The sequence below is a fragment of the Triturus cristatus genome, chromosome 8 (assembly GCF_964204655.1).
Source record: "Triturus cristatus chromosome 8, aTriCri1.1, whole genome shotgun sequence".
NCBI classification, from domain to species: Eukaryota; Metazoa; Chordata; class Amphibia; order Caudata; family Salamandridae; genus Triturus; species Triturus cristatus.
This window is the reverse complement of record NC_140591.1, coordinates 1,003,436,433-1,003,459,296: the sequence shown is the minus strand read 5'-3', so window position 1 is coordinate 1,003,459,296 and position 22,864 is coordinate 1,003,436,433. Positions and strand designations below refer to the sequence as shown.

Genomic DNA, 22,864 nt, shown 5'->3' with positions numbered 1-22,864 from the left:
AACATATGGTGTTTTGGTGAAAAATCCATGTATTTTTCACTTATGCTGTGGCTGTTCATAATCGGGATGCAGTGAATATAGTAATGCCTCCAATTTACTTTTTGCCTCAAATTCTCTGTAAAGGATGTTAACGTGTTAGAAACACACAAAGGTTTTCATTTTTGGAGCAAAATTATGAAATAGATAAGACCCTGAAGAAACTTCGAAGTATGGCCATTGCCCTTTCTTAAGATTCTTCCTATTCACCAAACTCTTCTCAAGGTATCAAAATGTTTCTTCCATTCATCTGCATCAAATTAGAAAATAGTGTCACCATCTTGCTACTTGGCTATTGTAGTCTTCAGTGGCTGTCACTTCTGAAGTTTCGTCTTCTTTATGCCACTGATGGGCCCTATGCTCTCTTAGGAGCCGCCGTTCTTCCCTCCGCTTTTGCCTTTTTCTCTGGTGTTCTTGTTGCCTGGTGAACTGAAAGCGCTGAAGGAAGAGGTCCTTGGCATACTCATACAATTGCATATCAAGATAGTTAAGCACCTCTATGCGCCTGCGCGACCATTCATCAATATCAACATTCGAGGCCCTTGTAGTATTAAACTGAGTAAATGGAGAAATGAACTTCAAGTTGAATGTCCTTTCAAACAAATATTGTGTTTTCCTCTGGAACTCTGTGAGTCCGAAAAAGGCCATGTTCTTAAGATTGTTCTTTGCACTCTGCAGAAGGATGTCATTTCTTTCGCTTTCATTCATAAAAGTCAAATTGTAGCAGCCGACAAGGCTGAGGTCGGCCAGCATGCGGACTTGGCGGTTGTCAGCCAGGTTGTAGCCACAGTCCATGAACTCTTGCAAACTAACTCCAGACCAATCATCTCCTGGGTAGCATGTTGGGAGCTCATCCGGTGTTGGGCTTCTTCCATCACACACATGGAGGGAGGCTTTCCAGGTGGCACCTCTTTGGACATGCTTCCATTCGCTCAAGTAGCGTGAAACTGGATCTCTAAGCATAGTGATGTAATAGAAGTTCCTGAAATAGAAAGAAATATATTCAGTAAAAAGAGTTTACATATATATACATATAAAACAGAATGAACAAATGTACATACTTTTGGTTAGTCCTAATAATTAAGTATTCAACAGATCATAAAAGGCATTTTAATTGCTGAACAACATAAGAGTTTACAACCATGTCATATGCAACAGAAATATTCACACACTTATTTGTATATAGCACCTCTACTGTGCCAATTATATATTGATGGGAATTGCAGTACACGTCACCATTTTTGACTATTCATTCACAGTACCACAGAGATTCCCCTTGAGGTTGCAGGCAGATATATTTTACCTAATTCCTACGATATCCAGAAATAGGAATAGAAGCAATGCAGCTTTACCTCCTAATGACGGAGGACTCGAGCTACAAATCGCTTTCAATGAGTAGTTGTGTCTTACTCCAGTCTTAGAGACGTGACTTACTAATGAGTAGGACATGCTTTCTCATGAAAAAAGCTTTGCGAAACAAGGGCACCTTTTACTCCTACAAAAACATCTATAAGTCGCAGCTAAGTACCTGATACTGACTTCAAATTTTCATTGATTTACATTAATTCTCCTTTGGCAGGGATAGCTTTATGGACTCTTTTACAATGTTACTTGAAAGCCAATGGTTATTTTAGTAAAACTAGCACAAAATCTGAGTGGTATATACGTGCATGCCCACTTGTGCCCACGCGTGAGTGGTTCATTCTGTCCAGGTCTACTCTTTGAATTGCGGGACTTGTTCTTCTGATTTGAAATAGGGGAATCAGAAAGAGAAAATCTCAGAATGCGAAGAGAATATCCTGAAAGCGTGAGCAACTCATGCATGGAACTAGGGAGCTTGAGAACCATGAAGTATGCTTTAAACTGCCTAGTTTCAGCACTGTTTACCACATTTCGTTTTTTGATATTTTAGCAAAGTAGCAAGAAGACTTGCTCTATGATGATTACACCCAGTGTCATTTGAGGATGTAAAATCTTTTCAACACCTTATGCAGCTTAAAATCATGTTTATAAGACAAAGATGCTTCTAAGGAGCAGAGTTATTGAAACTATAGTAGGCCTACGTGAAGTAGTCAAGATTAAGAATGAACCACCTGAGCCTTTAAAAAATGTCTGATGTTTTGTGCATTTTCTATAGTAAAATAGGAATGACAAGAAAGACGCAGGCCCAATTTCCAAAAATTGTGGTAAATGAGTAGGTATGACGTCTTCTTGTAGTACTCATGGCATTTTACTCCTATATTCCAGGAATTGTCCAAGAGTACTCTTTGCACATTTGTGGCTTATGTCTGGCATTCAATGGTTCCCTTGTGTCATTTCTATGCATTTTCAAATGAAGTTAAAACAATTGTCTTCACTGGGGTCTGTCAGCAACCTAAATGACTGTCAGCATGTCCTCGTAGTAATGAAACATGCTCTCAGTCCATCTAGGTTGCTGATACCAAATAGTGGCCAATTGACGTCTTAAATATTGAGGCACCGAAATTTGAGGCAGCCATTCTTCCAATGGGACATATACTACACGTGATTCTCAAGCCTCGAAAAAGAGGGTTATCCATGAAACACGTGTTGACTGTTGGATTCTGGATGTGTTTCATCAACCAAAACAGTTTGTCAATAAATAATTTGTTTCCCAAAGATATTGTATTACGGTGGACTGATGTAATTATAGATTGATTAAAAGCACTGACCTAAGTTTAAAATGATGAACAACTGAAGCAAATATTGACCTCCTATTGAGTAAATCGAACTTTTAACCACAGCTGAAGGATTGGGTGTTGGAGGACCATGTGCCAGGCTATATATTCCTATACCCCAATCCAGTGTATAGGAGGTAGCTAATGCCCGCTCCAAAAGGAGGTGACTATAAGCATCAGACTGCTTTGGTGCTAGAAACGTGTTAGGGATTGTCACTCTGCTCTATCAGAAGGACAAGCAGCAGAGGGCTCTGCTGTGGCAACCTCCTGCCTGGTGCACTTTAGTTGTACCAATATTGGGGTGGAAGGCTTTGATGCCTCCTTAGAAGTTCTGGGTTTCCAGGCACCAATTTAGCTTGTGTGGCAGCCTTGGAGCTCAGTGCAAGGGGTGTAGGTATATGTGCCTTCAGGGTAACATGTCAAAGAGATATTTAGGGTCCCTGATTGGTATTCAGCTTGGTCACTTGAAGATAGGGAGTTGTCCAAGGTGAGTGCGTGTCAGGGAAGGCCTGCAGAACGTTGATAAACAGTTTAAGTTGAATCAGAGGGGCTTGAGTGTCCTTAGTTAGGGGATGTGGACCATCTTCTCAGGAGGACAGATGGGTCTTGCTGCCAATAGGTGGGGCTGCCCACCGGTGCAAGCCCCAGATTCTCCAGATGGGAGACATCAGTCCTCTTGACATTGCCAGTGTAGTGGTGAGTGACCGCAGCCTGACAACTAAGATAGGTGAATTACAGTCTTGCAACTAAGAAGGGAACCAGGCCAACGAACCAAGGATGACTCTGTCAGGAGGTTAGTATAAATTCTGAGGGGGATGTTCTATCCTGACTGAAGTCCAATCATCCAACAAGGGCGGTGGCAGAAAGTGAGCCCAAACTGTGTGCTGTGGGTGAGGGTCAGAGATCTTGTGAGGGGCATGCAACTGCATCTTTTGGACGTAGTAACCCAGAGAAGAAGATGGAGAGTGGACTATACCTCTCATTTGAGGGCTCTAAGGGCCATCAAGAAAGTTTGCTGCATGACCCCATGATTGTGTTGTGCCATGTAAGGAAGGAGGGAGCTTAAGTTCTTCGCTACCCATGTGCATCATGAAGCCACCCTGGGCAGTGAGGTTCTTCCATTGGTGCAGAGTCAACTGTAAAGGCGCCCACATGTTTAGAGGCATGGATGTTTAAAACCAACACTGTAGTAGCTAGAGCATGCCACCAGAAACAGAATGCAATGATCTGTATAGAAAAGTCCCATCAGGGCCTGAGATAACAGCAATTGTTTCCCCTGCTCATTTGCCACATGCCCAGAGGGTCCCCTGTGCTACAAGGACTTAGTTTCACCTCACTGTGCCCAATGATTTTGGTTTGACACCCTAACTTTATGAGAAAATATAAAGTATGACCTGTCTGCCATATTTAGAGATCTCCACCTGCTTGGTATTTTGATTTTCAAAAACAGACTCAGAAAATGATTTTGACACACTGGGAGTTTCCTCCAGGAGTGTGGGAGTCATTTACTTAATTTCCTGTTTTGAACCTCAAGACGTTCTAAAGTTGTTCCATATAGGAACAAACTACAGTTAATTATTCACCTAGGGGAAACAGTCTAAAGCAGTGTTTCTTAACCCTAACTCTGCCGAGGCATTTTTGAGGATTCGAACCACAAAACAATACACAAAAAGTACAGAAACAAGAATTCTTCAAGCAAATACATAATATTTTATTTAATTCACGAATACATATTTAAAAAAATAAAAATGTAAATTTTTATGCCAAGGTTAGAACTTTTCTAAATTCCTTTGAGGGCACACATCGTCCATACTATATTTTGCTTGATGCAATTGCACTGCTCTCATGAATCAATCTGAGGAAACAAACATAGGGCCTGATTATGATGGCGGTCTGACGAGAGTCAGACCGCCATCCTGTCACGAAAGGGACCGGCCGAATAGCTGTCAGTGGTCCCGCCATCAGGATTAGGATGTGACTGCCTTCAAAGCGGTCGCAATCTGTATATTTTGTATTGCGGTGTGTGCTGTGGGCTGCAGCATATACCACAGTCCAAAATAGACACATGCGGTGCCTGCCACATTGTGCAGAGATATGTGTGGGCCACCATAGGTGTCTCCAAGAGCCCATATCGCAGGGCGAGTGGGGATTTTCTGCCTGCCTTTCCACTGTTGTATGGATTGCAGTCCCTCTGATGTACCGACGGGCTCACCGGATGTGTGGCAGTCGAACTTCCTTGCTGCCCTCCATCCGCCCACAATCATAATGCGGGTGGGCGGTCATGCAGGGTCCGATGCACACCGACAGCCTGATGGTGGCGGTCCCACTGCCATCATAATGTGGCCCATCATTTTTTATTTTGCTTCTTTATTTATATACACTTTATTACTCTATCAATATTGTTACATTTTCTAGGCAATCATGCATCCCCTGAGTAGGCTTTGTGGAATCCCAGTCCCAGAACCACAAGTTAAGAATCACAGGTCTAAGGTATTTTGAAGGAAGGCCCTATTGTCACTCGAGACATCTGTCAAAGGCATGCACTGGTAAAGTGAGGGGAGGCTCTGCTTGTGGAAACATAATGCTTTGCCTGAATCTAAATAAAGCTTGTGAACAGCAGGTTTGGAACACAGGGTAATCCACCATGTTTGTGGCAGAGTACTCTATCAAGCAAACTTTAAATATGGTCCTTTGTCTCCAAGTAATTATTCTGCACTGCAGGTCTTTGCCTACCTTGTACCTCTGCCCCTGGACTAGATGGGCGAGGGATACTCTTCACTGGATGCTCTCACTTGTGATTACAGGATTTAACTAGCTTTGATACTCACATAATTGATGGCTTGGACTACCTTTGGCTTTTTGCTTTCCTTTTTTACTGGGCAAAATTCTCACCTGTCCAAATAGGTAGAGATGCAATGGTCTTGAGGATCCTCGCTGTCCAAAGAGATGAATGGAAGATGAGATAACATCAAAAACAAGCAAACCAGAGGAGCGGGGTCACTGGTAATTGTGCACAAGGAAAATTCAAGTTAAAGTACCCATGATGGCTGCCAATATCTCATAACACCTAATGAGACTAGACCTAGAGTAGATAAATTCAGGTTCTCAACAAGCACTGAAGACTCCAGACACAGTAAAACGCACCAAAATCTTTGATACTCTTCCCATTGATACGTGGGCCCTAACAGGAAGGGAAGGAGGCAATAATGATGTTCTCTGCAGCATTATTTGAGGAAAAGTTTGAAACTGGGTCGCATGAAGATCCCAAACAAGAAGGGGAGGAGAGAAGTTAGACCCTCGCACCAGCATTATTTGGAGCAAGTGTAGAAATTGGTGTGAGAAGAGAGGTCCTGCCAGGCATCCTGACAGTTTGGAACAATGCCTGCAATGCTATTGTAATGCAACTCAAGATAATTGGGCTTCCTATTTACCAATTTACAAATATCTTATAACACTGGAACTCACAGTGCTACTAAATTTTACCCTTTTTTTAATCTTTTTTTTTATTTACCAAGAGGATTTCCTTCTTATCATCATATTGGCAGCTGGTTTCTGAAAGTTTACACCATTCTAAAGTCAAGATAAAGGAATATGCTGACAAATCAAGATCATCCTTTTCACCTTTTCCCCCTTAAATTAGTTTGGTTATCTTCTTGTTATCTTCTTGTTCACAAATTACAAGACACATTTCCATCACAATATTTTGGTCCATTTGTTATTACTCTCACAGATTAATTCCTTCTCACATTCTTTCCCAATGGAACCATATATTTGTTATCCTTATTATAGGCCCCATTTGAACCTCTGTAAATAATGGCATGAGGACAATCAGAATATGAATTTCAATAAATCTGTAATTCTCAGATGATTTTGAGGTTCTTTCCAATTCTCGATTCATTGGATACATTCTCCATCTAGTGAGAGCTCTTCTGAAGATACTTCTTCTACTTTTTCCAGTAGCGCCCTGATAAACCGAGATCTTCAGGAAGGGGCATACAGTGTCACATCCATACCAGGAGATTACCTGAGGCAGCAAATGTTGAGAAAAAGACACTGTGTTTCTGGCACAATCAGGCAGTGCCTCTCGAGAAAGACATCAAACTTGGGTTTCTTCTTTGTGTGCCTAGTAGATGCCTTGTGTTGGAAGAAAGGGGAGTAGTCAAGCCTTATGAAATGCCCTTTCCAAGATGGTGGTCTGCCCAGAAATTAGTGCCCGATGTTCGCAATCTAATATTAAGTTTAGCCTTTTCCTATGATGTCAGTTCCTATTTGAATCAATCATATAATAAAATGACACAAACAAGTCAAGGACGCGTCGCATCACATTCACTTCCTTCTATTTCATCATGTTCATTGCCCACTTGTTACCATTTTAGCCACTGATTTTTTGCTCTTTGCAGACAGATTTTCTTTTGTATTATCTTCAGGAAGCCCTTGCTTGTCTCTTTTCTCTTCACTGATGGGCAGAAGAGATTGGTGCCTTGTTTATCTTTTTCTGCCTAAATCATCTCCAATTAGGAGCTATCTACAAAAGCTACTAGATGGTCTAGGACCTTTTTTGCCCTTTGTGTTTTTTTCTTAAATGGGACCCATCTTAAAGAGATACGTAATGCCTTTTAAGTGCACTATTAGGCACGGGGTGGAACACTTTTCCTTGCAATCAAAAGACAGCTTTACAGACCCAATGAGTCCACTCCTTGACAACAAGCTATTTTGCATTGCATTGTGTTGTACAGCAAATTTACTCTCTCCCATTATTGTGCTGGAAGAAGGCTTGAAATAATGCTCTGGTCCTGCAAATCTGTGGCTCAAGCTGTAGTGAAGCAAATTGCCACTAGCTCACCCTCTCTCCAATTCTCTCTTTCTGTGTCGGCATAAAGGTAAATGTATATGTCATTGACAGACTACTTTAACGGGGCTGACTTTTGAGTCTGTGGAAATTGGGAAGGAAGCAATTTTCTCCACGCTGGAGGCTCTGTTTTGCCTACCCTAAAATATATCTCCAATTGGTTATTATTATGATTTCTCCCTTTCAATCATTCACAAATTTCTCTCACTTCCCATCTCACCACCTTACTTCTGTCCCTTTACGTTCGTCTCCTCGTGCCCTCTTTGGCTCATTCACCTCTCTCTATCTGTCCTGCAACCTCCCTCCCTGCACATTCATCAATGCTGCACAGGTACATATCGATCAGTACACCAAAGCATTATGGGGCAGACTTACAAGCCCCTTGTGACACATTTACGCCGCTGTTGCGTCACTTATTTACAACGTGACGCATCTACGGAGAAGCGTCACGTTGTAAAGCCCTGTGCTACATTTAACCTGCGTCAGGTTTAATGTATTCAGGGTGGGTGTTCTGTCAGAAAAAGCCTCGGAAAAGTGACGCAGTGAAATCTACAAGATTTCACTGAGTCACTTTTCCGACGCTGCTGCGTCAAAACCCTGCACCTGCCTGAAGCAGGCGTAAGTCGTGACACAGCATGTTAGGTATGGGCAGCCCCTGAGTATTGCTGGAGTTGCGTCGCGCTTGCGACACGACTCCAGCAATGCACCGCCCTTACGCCATCAGATGCGTCACACATCTGTTTATCCTTGCGCCACGATGCGCCGCATTGTAAATGCGGTGCATCTGTAGTGGCGCAAGGGTAAACTTGCGTGACGCATCTTCCCTGGCGCATCCCTGCTGATATGCAGGGATGCGCCAGTCCTTGTAAATCTGCCCCTATGTTTTAATATTCCATATACAAGGCTTTTCATCTTCCCTGTCATCTTTAAAGCAGACTGTCTATACTTTCAAATTTGGACATTGGACTGTATCATTATGGAATTATTTTTCTTTTTGCGGGGGGGAGGCATGAGGAAAAAGCCTAATTCCAAAAGCATATGCCATTCCTTGAATAGGTCCACGATCAGGTGCTGGGGTGTAGGGGTTAGAGAACAATTGATGGATGTTCACAAAACAGGTAGGAATATGGATAATGGTACATTCAGTCCAAGGACAGGGGAATGAATAGTTCAAAAGTGGGTGGTAAGTGGATGAAGGGGGAGATTATTGAACAGGTAGTTTGCATAGAAGACAAAAGCCTTCACTTATTGTTTTGTATTAATGTGCTTTGGAATCTTCAGTTTCACCAGGTTGGTGCGACGAGTTGATTGGATGCGAAAAGAGAGGGAACATTCTTCAACAATATGTGCCTTGATCTTGATAGGTGCTATAACTATAAGCAGGTAGAGATCCTTAAAGGTGAGTTGAAATGGCTGTACCTGTTTGGGGATGAGGTAGTTATGTGCACAGATCAATGAGGGGGACTCAAAGAAACCATGAACCGAGTGTTGCCCACATCAATGTGTGAAAGAACAAGTGCTTGAACTGTGGCACAAAAAGCGAGGTTAGGTGGGATTGCTTGATACTATTTAAGAAACTTAGGGGAATATTTAAGGGAAAATGTCAGAGCCTAGAGCTGTCCCAAATCCGGCAGCACTGCACTCCAACATTTGCAAAATGCATGGGTGCGCCATATTCACAAGAATGTGGCGCAGCACTTCCTTTCCGCTAGCGCTGGCGTGGAATTTAGCTGCCTAGCGCCAGCGGAGGCACTTTTGCACCATAGCACAAGGGTGCCTGCTTTGCAGGGAATGATGTTTATGTGCAAAACAATCACTAATGTCAATTTGTTAATTATATGTGTCTTTGGCTAGCTTTAGATTTAGACTCCCAGACTAAGCAACGAAAAGGCGTGCAGCTGGCTCAAACGTCTAGAGCCCATACATTTAACTTAACATTTCTGAGAGCAGAAAGCACTGCTCTGAAACAGAGACACAGTCATTAGTCACTGTTTCTGAACCGGATAAGTTGACTTTGCCGCACGTTTTTCTTTTGTTTGCTGAAGGATATTTCGCTGCCTGCACTGAAGTGTTTCCCCCACGGTGACCTGTCGGCAAATTTCTGAGCTGTGCCTTCAGCAGTTCATGAAGTGCCAAGGAGAAGTTCGAAGTAAAATGCAAACGAAGAAAAAAACACAGGTGGAGTGCTTTGCACTGAATCAACCAGCGCGCCTCATGGCAGGGTCCCCGACACCTCAGCTGTGTCAGGGAAAGGCGCTGAACGAAAGGGGATGAACCAATGGGAGCAATTAACAGCAGTAGCAGTAGATGAAACCGGTGGCAAACCGCTAAGAAAATCTTTGAATCCTGCCATTTATATATTTTCTAAAAAATCGAGTACTGCTTGTACTACATATTGCTGTGACTAAAAAAACTGCCTTCAGAAATTCAGCTTTTGTTCCTCTCCACAAAGTGCCGACCTTCAGCTTTCCTGCACTCAGGTAAACCAAGGTGACGGTGTAATTAGTAAGAAAAATAAAGCTAATATGCTGGGATTTTGCTGATCCTCAGTACATTGTGTGAAAAGAATTCCACACCAGAAAGGGTCTTTTTGCTATTTCCTGGGAATCTTTTTAATACACTGCAACCTCCGCTTTCATTACTTCAGAGCAATAAATGCGCAGTTAGCAGAGTGATACAATTACAGGATGTACCATTGACCTTTCGGTTGATGCGTGTTCTCGCAGCCATTATGCAACATAAAATTACTTGATTTAAAGCTGAAATGTTCATCTGAGATAAATGGATTTCAATGACAGAGAATACGACCAAATTGCAATGTTCTTTCTCCATTAACGTCTTGCTTGTGGTTTGCTTTCTATGTGCGGATGCCTTTTGCTGCCACAAGAGGGAGCACGCCGCTTCTGAAAGGAAACAACCGAACTGGTGAATTCTCGCATACTCCTCTGGAATGTAGTCTGTTTTTTTATTTTTTTTAAACACAGTCTTTCCTAACCTTTAGCCCAATGACAGGAGTTTTAGGAGACAGAGGAGTGGGTGGAGTGCGCGCTTTGACGCCTTAAGGAAGAGACTGCCACGTAACCTAATTGATTAAATCAAAGGCCTAAGCAACAGTCTATTCGTGCACTATTGCATTTTTAAAATAAAAAATGCCTTTGTGAGGAGAAAGAGCGTTTTTTTTCGGTACTGACTATGCAATACAATGTACAATATACAATGTAATAAAAAATAGTACATAAATGTATGTGCCTGACACATAGAGGGGTTTTTGGCGAGCCCATCTCTATTGCTCTGCTCAAATGCCGTTTACATTTTTGGTCTCGCCCCCCCCCCCCCCCAGCATACAGCACGGGGCTTTCATGCAATAAGTGACGTCATTTTACTCCAATCACATGGGCATCCCAACTGAGAAGGTGTGCATCTCAGCGTCAGAGATAAGGCACAATATTTTATTTTGCTAGTTCTATTTTCTTTCCATTATTATCATTATTTTTTGTCTAGGTCACCCTTGTTTTTCTGGGCGGGTAAGAATCTGGGGGCATATCAGCAACGAACGGCGATGAATAACGCAAAGCGAGCAAGAGCAGTGTCTGGATTGGATAAGAGACCTTTGGGACATCGCGCTTGGAGGAGTCTGGAGACGGAGCCAGAGAACACCGAGGACATGCTGCAGACTAAAGTAAGTGAAAAGATTTTTTTTTCATTTTTAGATGTTTATTTGCATGTTTTTTAAAATCTGTATTTATGTTGTTGTTTTAATTGTATTGATCTCGACTTACCATTTTTGTGGGTCACCAACTGCCACTGCTGTAAGCCAGGGTAGAAGAAAGTTTCGGGCCCCAGTTTCATGGGTTCCTAGGACACATTGGACTTGAATCTGGAAGGGGGCGTGGTCACAGCGCCGACGAAGATGGCCGCCTGACTCTGGACCTCCGGCGCACCGGATTTCTTCCTTTCATGCCGGCCCTGACTTATCCACATGTCGAGCTCACCTGAGGTCGGATTCCGCTAGGAAACACAGCGCGCTTCTGGTGAGCGCTATTTTTCTCATTTTTCAGCCCAGAATGACTCTATTTTTGCCGCGCTCGTTCTCCCCTCAGAGTGGCCGCCATTTTGTCTAACGCGCGATGCTCGCGCTTGTTGCTGGCTTGTTTCACTTATCTCCTTCTTCCTCTAACTGGCTTTTTGGATGTTTTTTGACACTTGGAGACCGAGTTTTCAATTTTATTGGATGCTGACGCTGACCTGCTTTTATGGTTGCCTTGTCATTTCTGTTTTTCCACACTGCAGGAATGAGGTAATTTTCCCATTGTGGCTTTCATAATATGACTATGTTTTCCGCCAGTTGCATTCAACCATATCTTTGGCTTGGACATTCAATAAGGTGTTAATGCACCAATTTTGCAGACTTACTTTTAGCATTTTATTTTTTCCCCTCATCAATCTTCCTCACAATAGACGTTGCCATTTCTCTTCCTATTGTGCTTGGACTGCCTTGACTGTTGCTGCGTCACATGTGAGTGGGCTCCTTCACACCCTGGACTCCCTCACTCTACAGTCTCCTCACCTACTCCATGGTTGCAAACAACTAGATTTCTATGTGCAAATTACGCAATCCAAAATGTATCTTTATTCCTTCGGGGAACACTCCTGTGACAACGTCTTCACCTCCTTCAACAGCGGATTCTCCTCCAAAGGCAGCTCCAATGGCGGGAGTGTCTCTTCCTCGCTCCTCCTCGGCACAGCCGCTGTTGAGTAAATCTTCACCTCCATCAACGTCTACTAAGCGTCTGAAACAAGACTCCTCCTCACCAGATAAATCGCCATCTCCTATCTCTATGGAGATGCTTTTAGAGGAAATTCGTGCTCTTCGCCCATTTGTAGAGGAAACCAACAAGAAAATGCAGTTTCTTGAAGAGAAATGGTCGTCCATGGATAATAGAGTGACATATGTGGAGCGGCAGGTTTCGGATCTTCAATCTACATCTCAACGGGTCTCCTCTTTGGAAAAGTCTGTTTTGGCGCTTCAGCAACATACTGAGGAATTGGAAAATAGGAATAGTAGGAACAATCTTCGTATTTATGGTTTGCCGGAGTCTCTGGAAGGGGACGATCCTGTGCACTTTCTCTCCTCCTTTCTTCCAAAACTTTTGGATATGCCGTCCACCACCTCTCTCAACATTCAGAGAGCTCATAGACTTGGCGCTCGTTCATCCACATCAACCAAGCCAAGGGGAGTCATTATTCTTTTTTGAAATTCACGGATCTTCTTTCCGTTCTCTCAGTGGCTAGATCCAAACGTCAAGTCTCCTGGTTGGGTCAGAGAGTGTTTCTTTCTCAGGATGTTTCGAATGCTACTGCCTCTCGACGGAAGGAGTTTTTGTCTCTACGGGCCCCTCTACGATCTCTTGGGGCTAGATATGGTTTGTTTCACCCATGTACTTTCAAGGTCACTCATCAGAATCAGACATGGACTTTTCAAGATCCTGCTGAACTCAAAAACTTCATTCATATTCGTTCTAACTCTGCTATGGAGACGTCTTCCTCTTCCTGTGGCTGATTGTTTAACTTTTTCTTCTTTGCAGGTTTCCTGAATATGTTTAACCTTTTCTTCCCTTACAGGTTTTCTATTTATGTTTCTATCTTTGTTTCCATATGTTAGTCTTCTAATGTCAGATTGTAAAATCACTTATTTCCCAATTTTTCATCTAGCTACAATTTATTTCTTTCCTTTGTTTAATAACAGTGTATGCTTTTTGCTCTTCATTGATCCTTTTTGATTTCTCTGTTCTCCATTACCTCACTTCTTTTCATTGTGTGTCGCTCTTTAAATTCTCAACCTTTGTTCCTCTTTGTATGTTTCTATGATCTCAAATAATATTTATTTATTTATCTAGATGGATGGATTTCCTCTCCATTTGGCTCTTCAGTCATGTCCTTTGTCCGGGTGCGGTCCGGTCTGGACTCCCGTTTTGGGTGATCTGTCTCGTTGAGTGTCGCCTTTTCCCCATTGTCCTATTTCGTCTTCCCCTCAGGTATGTTTTCCTCAGTCATCCTTTTGGGATATGTACTGTCTCTTCTTGTAACTTCTTCCTTTTTTCCTGCTTCCTTTTTCCTTTTCTTTCCCTTTTTCTTGTTGATCAAGTCCCGTTTTCCTTCATATCTCTTTATTCCCTATTTCTCTACTTTAATCTATTTTCTTGTTATTCTTCCTATTTTTCTCTTTTTCGGCTTTTTTTGTACATGCATCTTTTTTACCTTTTCTATCCTACTTGATTCTATGTTATTTGTAAATTCAAAGTTGTTACTTGGAATGTAAAAGGTTTCATTAATCCTATTAAGCGGCAGAGAGTTCTTTCCCATTTAGCCTCTTATAACCCAGATATAGTTCTTTTGCAAGGAACCCACCTTAATGATATTGAGTCTCTTAAGTTAAAAAGAAGTTGGGTGGGTACGGTCTTATTCTCACCTTCAAGTAACAAAAAGAATGGAGTTGCTATCCTTTGCCACAAAAAGCTTAAGTGTACGGTTCTGTCTCAGGAGACGGACACGGATGGACGATGGATATTAGCCAAATTATTACTTAACTCTATTCCTTTAACTGTCTTCAATGTTTATGGACCTGTGCAACCGGATTGTTCTTTTTGGCCTTTAATTACAAAGAAATGTATCCAATATAAGGATGATTCATTTATTTTAGGTGGGGATTGTAACCAGATTGTTGACCCATTCCTTGACCGTAAATCCACAGTTCGTTTCGCATCGCACAAATCTCACAAACAATTTCTTAACACCATTTCACAATCACATCTTATTGATTCCTGGCGTCTTTCACACCCTGACACTTTGGACTACTCTTTCTTCTCTCCTCCCCACTCATCTTTTTCTCGTCTCGACTATATCTTTCTTTCAAAATCTTTATCTCAGAATGTATTGTCTACTTCTATTGAACCCATTGTCATTTCGGACCATGCTCCCATTGTAACAGATCTTGATCTGCTCCCACCACATCCCAAGCCCTCCCGTTGGCGCTTTAATAGCGCACTTCTTACTAACCCCAATTTCTCCTCCTCTTTTCGTTCTTTTGTTGAGGAATTCTTTCTCTTTAACTGTGACCCTAGTATTTCTCCTTATCCTCTTTGGGACTCCTTTAAAGCCACTGCAAGGGGATTCATTATTGATTTTGTCTCTCGGAAAAAAAAACAATATCTTCAAAAACGCATCAGTTTTACACCTCTTCAGATAAATTTATGTCACCGGATCTCTTACGAGCAAAGCTGGAGTTTAATAAATTACCTACAGATAATGCCTCTTCTATTCTTCTTCGTAGTAGTGCCCGGTATTATGGAGGCCGCAATAAGTCAGGTAAACTCTTAGCTAATTATCTTAAATCCCGTAAGGAACGTACTCTTATTGACTCTATCTACTCCTCTGACGGTGCTCTTCTCCATAAAGATAAGGAAATACTTGATCAATTTCAATTATTTTATCAGAAACTCTACACCCCAGAATGTCCTCCCACTCCTTCTCTTATTCGGAATTATTTTGAGAGACTTCCTAAACCGTCTAATTCTCATCTTAACTTTTCGGATCTTGAACTTGACCTCTCATTACATGAACTTTCTATAGCCTTGACCTCTCTTACTAAAGGTAAAACCCCTGGCCCTGATGGCTTTCCTGTCGCATTTTATTTGCACTTCTCAGACCTTTTATTGCCCAAACTCTTAACCCTCTTTCAATCATTTTCTTCATCTGGCAAGGCAGAAGGTACTTTTCAAGATGCTACCATTTGTCTGATCCCCAAAGAAGGTCGCGACCATCAGCTATGTAAAAATTACCGCCCGATCTCTTTAGTTAATGTAGACTATAACATTTTTGCAAAATTACTTGCGATGCGCTTAGATCCCTTTATGCCTCATCTCATTGGCAAAGAACAATGTGGCTTCATTAAAGGTAGACTCACATCAGACAATTCTCGCCTATTTCTCAATGCCCTAAATAAAGCTTCCTCACTTTCAACCCCTCTTGCTGCTATTTTTGTTGATGCGGAAAAGGCCTTTGACAGGGTTGATTGGTCTTTTTTGTTTGCTTCATTGCATTGGCATGGCTTTGGCCCCAAATTTGTATCCCTTATCTCTCTGTTATATTCTGCTCCCAAGGCCTCGGTGCTTGTGAATGGACAACTCTCTTCACCTTTTACTCTTCAGAGGGGTGTCCGCCAAGGTTGTCCTCTCTCCCCACTTCTTTTTGTCTTGTCTCTTGAACCCTTTTTATCTTCCATTCGTAATAATATTTCTATTTCTGGTTTCCCATACGGTAATAATCAATTGAAGCTATCCACCTATGCGGACGATATTTTATTGTTTATTTCTGATCCAAAATCATCTATACCCCCCTTATTATCCGAATTTAAATCCTTTTCTTTGGTATCAGGTTATAAGGTTAACTCATATAAGACTGAAATTCTCCCTCTCACCTCGTCCTGTCTTCCCCATTTATTTTCCTCTACCGGTTTTGCTTGGAATAGTTCAAAGATTAAATATCTTGGTATTTGGTTCTCCAACTCTATTTCATCCTCGGTTAAATTAAATATATCTGCAGTTGTCTCTAGAATTGACCAATTGTTCTCAGCCTGGAATCCTCTTTTTCTCTCCTGGTGGGGTCGATTGGATTCAATTAAAATGATGATAGCTCCTATTCTAATTTATACCTTCTCCATGTTACCGGTTAATATTCCTGCATTTTACTTCAAGCGAATTGATTCTCTCCTTTCGCAATTTCTCTGGAAGAATAAGAAATCCAGAATTTCTCTTGCAACTCTTCGTAAACCCAAATCTAATGGTGGAGTTAATTTTCAGGATTTCCATCTTTATCATAGGTCCTTTTCTTTACGACAAGCCGCGAGATGGATCTCATCAACTTTTTCCCCTTTCACTCCTCTTTGGCTCCTCATTGAGCACTCATTAATATTACCTTTCTCCTTTGCCGAAGTGGTACGTTTTTCTGCCAGAAATCCCTATTCTCCACTTCCCTTATTCAAACACACTTCTTCTCTTTTAAGTCCTTTGGTTCTTCCTTCTATTATTACACGTACATCCTTTTTAAATACCCCTATTTGGTATAATTCACTTATCCTTTTAAAGAATAGACCCATTTTTGGGAAATCTTGGAGAGTGAGGGTCGTAATGTGGGTCAACCAACTCTTTGATGGTACTTTGCCTTGTTCCTTTCCCCAATTTCAACTTTTATTTTATTGCCCCCAGTCCTTTTTGCAGAAATTTACAACCCTCATGGCAATTATCCTTGACCGCTACTATTCTCTCCCTTCCTCGTCCCCATTAATACCTCCTTCTCCTCTTTTTAATATTCTTGCTACACTCCCTAAAGCATCTCTCATCTATAAATCTTTCGTATCTCCTAATCCAAACCGTGTCAAAACCAAAGTGGAGCTTTCTTGGGAAGCAGACTTTGGTTGTACCTGGTCTGTTCCTCTTTGGGATAAGCTTTGGTCCAGATCTTTAAAAATATCTCGTTCTGCTTCTCTTACTCAATCCTTATTTTATCTGTATCATAGACTCTATCTCTCTCCTCTTTCTTTGTCTCGTTTCTCACCCTCTTCTGATTCTAAATACTGGACTTGTGGTACTCCTAATGCTGACCTTCATCTGTTCTTTCTGTTCCCAGTTGTTTCTACCTTTTGGGGGAAAGTTTGGTCATGCCTTTCTCGCATCTTCCCTCTTCCTATTCCTTTCTCAAACTCTTTTCTCTTTCTGGGTAGTCTTTCTGAATCTCTAAACCTATCCCTACACTTACATGGTCTCTTTGACCTGACGCTTGCTCATGCATTCCAACACATATCTTCTAACTGGAAATCTCTAACAAACATTTCCTTACAAGGCTGGTGGAACTCCTTATGTCATTTTCATCGACTGGATGTTTCCTTCGCCTCCGCTTGCAAACATGTTCGTAATGTTGATCTTTTTTGGTTACCCCTCACCACGTATCTTGATCGATTGGCTTTGCAGAAGCCTATGCATCTCAACTAAGAAAATTTTAAACCCCCTTGAACGACTTGAACTCTCTCCTTACTGTTACCTCAAATAGGTTTATCTAATTCTATTGTTTGTTTATGATGATCATTTTGTATCGCTTATTTATATAACTTGATTGTATGCCGTAATTATTTGATAGTTTATGGTTTATATTACTATTTCTTTATCCCTTCCCCCTTCTTTCCCTCCCTATCTCTTCCCCTCTCTTCTTCCTTTTAGCTTTAAAATCCTCTTAAAATGCTTTTTGGTTTTAGCATTGATATTAGCAGTATTACGGTTTCTCACTGGATTTATGTATGGTCTCTGTGTTTGCTAATATCTTCATTTGTTATCAAACTCTTCAATAAAGCTTTCAAACATAAAAGACTTGAATCTGGAAGGGTTAAATGTCATCCCATTCAGATTATAAGGATTGTTCAAGAATCATTTCTGTTTATTAATGTGGACACTCAACTAAAATGCTCTAGTCGTTGAATTTTCTTTAATATATATGCCTCTTTGAAGCACTGGGAGCAGCTTTGCCTTCTAGTATATTTTATAGTGTATATTTAGAGCGAATGGTGCTTCAGCTCCTTTGAGTTAATATCTGACAAATGTTTTAAACCAGAACATGGAAATTTTTTGTAGCAGATTTTGAACATGCAGGAAGCAAAACATAGGAAAGAGTGATTGCAACTACAAGAATAAAGTTGTTACAATATTTTCAACCTTTTATTACAACTTAAGTATAACTAAGAAATGGCGTCATTTTTCTGAATTTGCCAATTAGGGGGGTAGTTGCCAAATTTTAAATATTATTGTATAATTTCAGCTTCTTCTCTGTTTTAATGTATTATATTTGCAAACGGTCGAATACAGATAGGACTTCGAAACATGGGTTTGTGGTAACTCAAGGAAAATGAAGCAAAAACTAACCTGACAAAACCTCCCTTAATAAAAATCTACTGAAATTAAAAAGAAAAAAAAAATATCGAAAATCAATGTCAAACATTGCTTCGCAGTTGAAAGAAAATGGCAGGGTATTAAATCTCGGAATTAGAGGGATAAATAGAAAGCTAGTTTCAAAAACACAAACCTCTGCTCTACAAAACTGCCTTATTGATGTTAAATTTGATTTGATCATTTTAAAACTCAGAGAGTTAAAATGAAATATAAATAAATACATAAATGAAAATAATTGCAATTTCAATGTTTATTTCCACCATAATTAGAGCTTAACAAAGCAACAGAAGAGTAGGCAGAAAGGGGAGGCCCAGCCGGGAGAGACACTAATGAAGAACATACATTTTAAGGGAAAGGAGGAAGAGAAGAATGAAAATACATTGTATTGGAAAATGTAAACAAAAATAATTAAACGCCATGATTTGATCTAGAATTTAAAGAGTTGGAAAAGGAGGAAAAGGGCATATTGCCAGATTTTGAGCAATGTAACAGTGTGCAGGAAAATTAGGATGCAAGTCTGAAGAGGACAGTGGGCTTAGGTCACATTGGGCTTTTAAAAAAAACTGCAGTAAAAAATCTATTGAATGAAAGAGGAAGAGGGGGGTGTGGCACGGTGAACGGATAATGGCAAGAAAGGTTTACTCCTGTGAAAGGGAGACAAGGAAATATTAGAAAAGAATCTCAAATTAAAATCAGCAGAGGGGAATCGCACATAGTCATTGAAAACCCATTGGTCAATGTGCTTTCATCAGTTTCACCGTGGCTATTGTAAGTGACACATTCGTTGCATTGCTTTCCTCAGGTGTGTTTCATGAGTTCCACCTTTTGTTGGTGCAGGCTTTATCAGTATCACATATAGCCATGAACACACACTGGAGAATTTTCTTTCGTTTGACACATCCGACTAGCAGCAATTCCAAACAGATCCAACCCTTTTCCCCAATCACATGTGGAGCTTTTTTTTTATTTATTGTTCATTTAAACATGCATATAACACACGGATGTCAAAGAGTGGTTAGGGCAGTGTACACACAACCGATCACACCACCAGTTACATTGAGATAGTGAAGGGCATTAAAGTAATCAACAAAATAAACAGCTTAAACCATGAGGAAAGGTCTAACATTCAGAAAATGCCTGGAACATCCTATGCTTTACTGGCTCGGGAACCGTCTGACAAGATAAGTCTTAAGATCCTTCCTGAAGGGCCTTAGCAGGGTTGATTTCTCAAGTGTGCAGAAAGAAAATTCTATGTTGATGCTGCTACAACCCAAAAGAATTGTTTGCTGGTGGTGGACATTTTGAAGTTGTGAACTTTGAGTGGCAGAGTCTTTACTTCTCAGTCCTCTCAAACAGTGTCCATTCTCTAGGAGCTCCCAAGATGGTGAGAAGGGCAAGAAAGTAGAGTGGGCTCTGGACCTGTATGGTCTTATGATCAAATATTTGTTAAATTTTATAGAGAGGATAATTAAAATTCGTCATTAAGTCTAAATATCTTGTTTCCTCATTGTCCTAGCACTTTTGCACACAGACAGCCATTAAAAACATTATTGTCTGTGATGGTACTTCGTCTAGATGAAGAACTATTGAAATAACTGCTTTCTATGGGGCTCTTCTGTTTGTCCCCCACTTCTCATGCAGGTGAAATGTCTTCATCTGCTCTTTGGTTCAAGCTCAATTTGTTGCCATGTACCTTGTACCAATATAGCAATGGGAGCATTTACCAATTTTTGCAGATGATGACAAATTGGGATAGAAACAGTTTGCCTGTCTTAGGGTTTCTTCTAACAACCTATTGCATTCTAGGATGTATGTTGCTGATTCATGTCAATAAAACCAATTGTTCGAATCATCAAGGGACCTTTCTGGTTGATTTTGATTGCCTGAGGCAGAGGCAACCATTTTCAGTAGCTGCAGTGTCACCCTTCACAGATAGACCCATAAAAGTTGATCAGTGCCTTCTTCATTCAGTCGCAAAGAAGGAAGAAGCAAGCTCCTATTCAAATCCATCCAAGATCAGAGCTGGGAAAAGAGCCAGTAAAAGAACTCCTGGAGTTCAGGAGCCCAACATGAATCTTGTAGCTGAAAAATGAAACAAAAGCGAGGGTCACACAGGGCCCCATTATGATGTTGGGCAGAAGGTCATCCGACATCTCGTTGGTGGCGTTCCGCCTGACATCTGAGGCATCGGTCGACTGCCTTATTTTGATATGAGTGGTCCAACCGATGCCTGCGGGGGGAATCCACTCCGCCTCAAACAGGCTCAAGATCGTAATCCCCAAAATGGAGGCGGGGCTGGCTTAGGCACTGCCGTGGGGATTACGATACACGTTTCCTACAGCCTTTCTATGGCAATCCGACTGCTGTAGAAAGGCTGTCAGAAATGGACTGTGGGAGCCCCTGGCAGGACAACCTCCCCCTGGCCTCAGCTATGAGGCCTGAGGGGCACCTGAGGTGCCCTCCCAACATCCATGCATTGTAAGGCAGGCACTGCATGGTGCCTGCCACACGGTGCATGAATGTTTAAAAAGTGTATCTTTCCTATTGCGGCTCATGCTGCAGCTCTCTGCACAAGCCGCAATAGAAAAGATACACTTTCCGCACACTGTGAAGGTTGATGCATCCTGATATGGAAAGTGGGACCGCCGACTCCTTGTCGGGCAGTCCCGTTTCCGACACGATGCCGGTTGGCCGATCGTCGAACCAGCATCGCAATGGGGCCTAAAGTGGTCAATGAAGTCAACAAAAATGTAGACCTTGAATCTGTTATGACGCATTCATCACCAGCAAAGGACGTGAAGTTGTAAGAAATCTGTTAGCATTCAGCATGGTTTGGAAACTTGTTATAATCTGATCAGAGATGCCAGCCCTCATGGCTTGGAAAAGACCAGTCACACTGTCTTTCAGAGTGTGAAGAAGACAATTTGAAAGCAGTCAGGTAATGAAAAGTACCCCTAATTTAACTCAAACTTATTGCCCAGTACAATAGACTCCCCCTGCCTCCAGCTGTCCCAGTGCACCAGCAGGAATGTCACAACTACCATGATCTCTACTGAGCCCAGCGCATGGATCTGGAAAAGCTGGTGCACAGTTTCCCTTGCTTAGAGTGGTGTGGTTTTCCTAATGTGCACAAAGCGTAGCAAGGCCATTTCTATCGCAAGGATGCCAAACGCAAGGTATGACAGCTGTCACTGCCTCAGGAGACACTGTTCACATGTCATTGATGCTGGACCCAATATACATAAGTTACTATAGCCATGAGAAATGCCATTTAGAACACTAAAGCACTAGAAAAAAATGATTTGGAAAATGAAAAACCCAGGACTGTAACATGATGTGCTTGATAACATAAATGTATATGGCTACGTTATCCATTAGAAACTAACAGACGGTATGATGACAGAAAAACATGTCCTACAGAGAGCAATGGGGTTTGCAAACATCATGGTCCACCTGTTTTATATTTGTAAGAATTGTAAAGACCTACAGGCTAGACAGAGGAATAGATGTGAACTCGAAAGAGTAGACAATAGTATGTTTTGTTAGGACTGCCTTATTCTTTAAGTTCCCTTTCACTTCCTTGTATCAGATATTCCCTATGAGACACTAGTGGATTTTCCAGAAAGGACTAGAGATGGAAGTGGAGGGAATATCCTGGAATGCAAGATATGGTAAATGAGGCATCTTGCCAATCAACACACAGACACTCACATTATTACTACGGGTGGGTGATAAAACTCCAATCCGCAGGCAGAGTTTGCAGAGTTTTGTCCACTCTGTGCTCCACTTGAAGCGAGGAGTTCGGTAAAAGCTCCACCAACCGTCACATGGTGGAGTTTTTCTCACTTGTGGTTTGCCAACGTTAAGTTGGCGATTGTGGGTGGCAAAATATGAATGCCAGACCACCTTTTGGAGCAATTTCGCAGTGTTAGACTTTGGGGTCTCTAGTTGGCACAGGTATGCACTTGTGACAAATAGGGACCCTCGCCTCTAGTCAGGGTAAAGGGGTACACTCCAAAAATAACCCCTGCTCACCCCCTTGGTAGCTTGGCACAAGCAGACAGGCTTATCTCAGAGGCAGTGTGTAAAGTATTTGTGAACACATACAGTAATCAAGTGACAACACTACAGATGGACACCACACAGGTTTTATATAAAAAACAAGTATTCTTTATATAGATTTACCACAAGACCATTAAACGACAAAAATCCACAATACTGTTACCTTAATATGGTAGAATTTAGCTTAGTTCTCTTTAGTTCTTAAATGCAACACTTTAAGTCAATGT

At 41.5% G+C, this 22,864-nt stretch overlaps 1 protein-coding gene across 1 annotated transcript; it reads right to left on the bottom strand.

Annotated features, from left to right (window-relative positions):
* Positions 1 to 309: 309 nt before the first annotated feature.
* On the bottom strand, positions 310 to 12,157 carry LOC146805338 (heparan-sulfate 6-O-sulfotransferase 3-like). Its single transcript, XM_085623790.1, has 2 exons — positions 12,153 to 12,157; positions 310 to 1,018 (listed from the first exon to the last, which is right to left on the bottom strand). Exons 1-2 carry the CDS (start codon positions 12,155 to 12,157, stop codon positions 310 to 312), a joined length of 714 nt encoding a protein of 237 aa, XP_085479916.1.
* Positions 12,158 to 22,864: the final 10,707 nt, after the last annotated feature.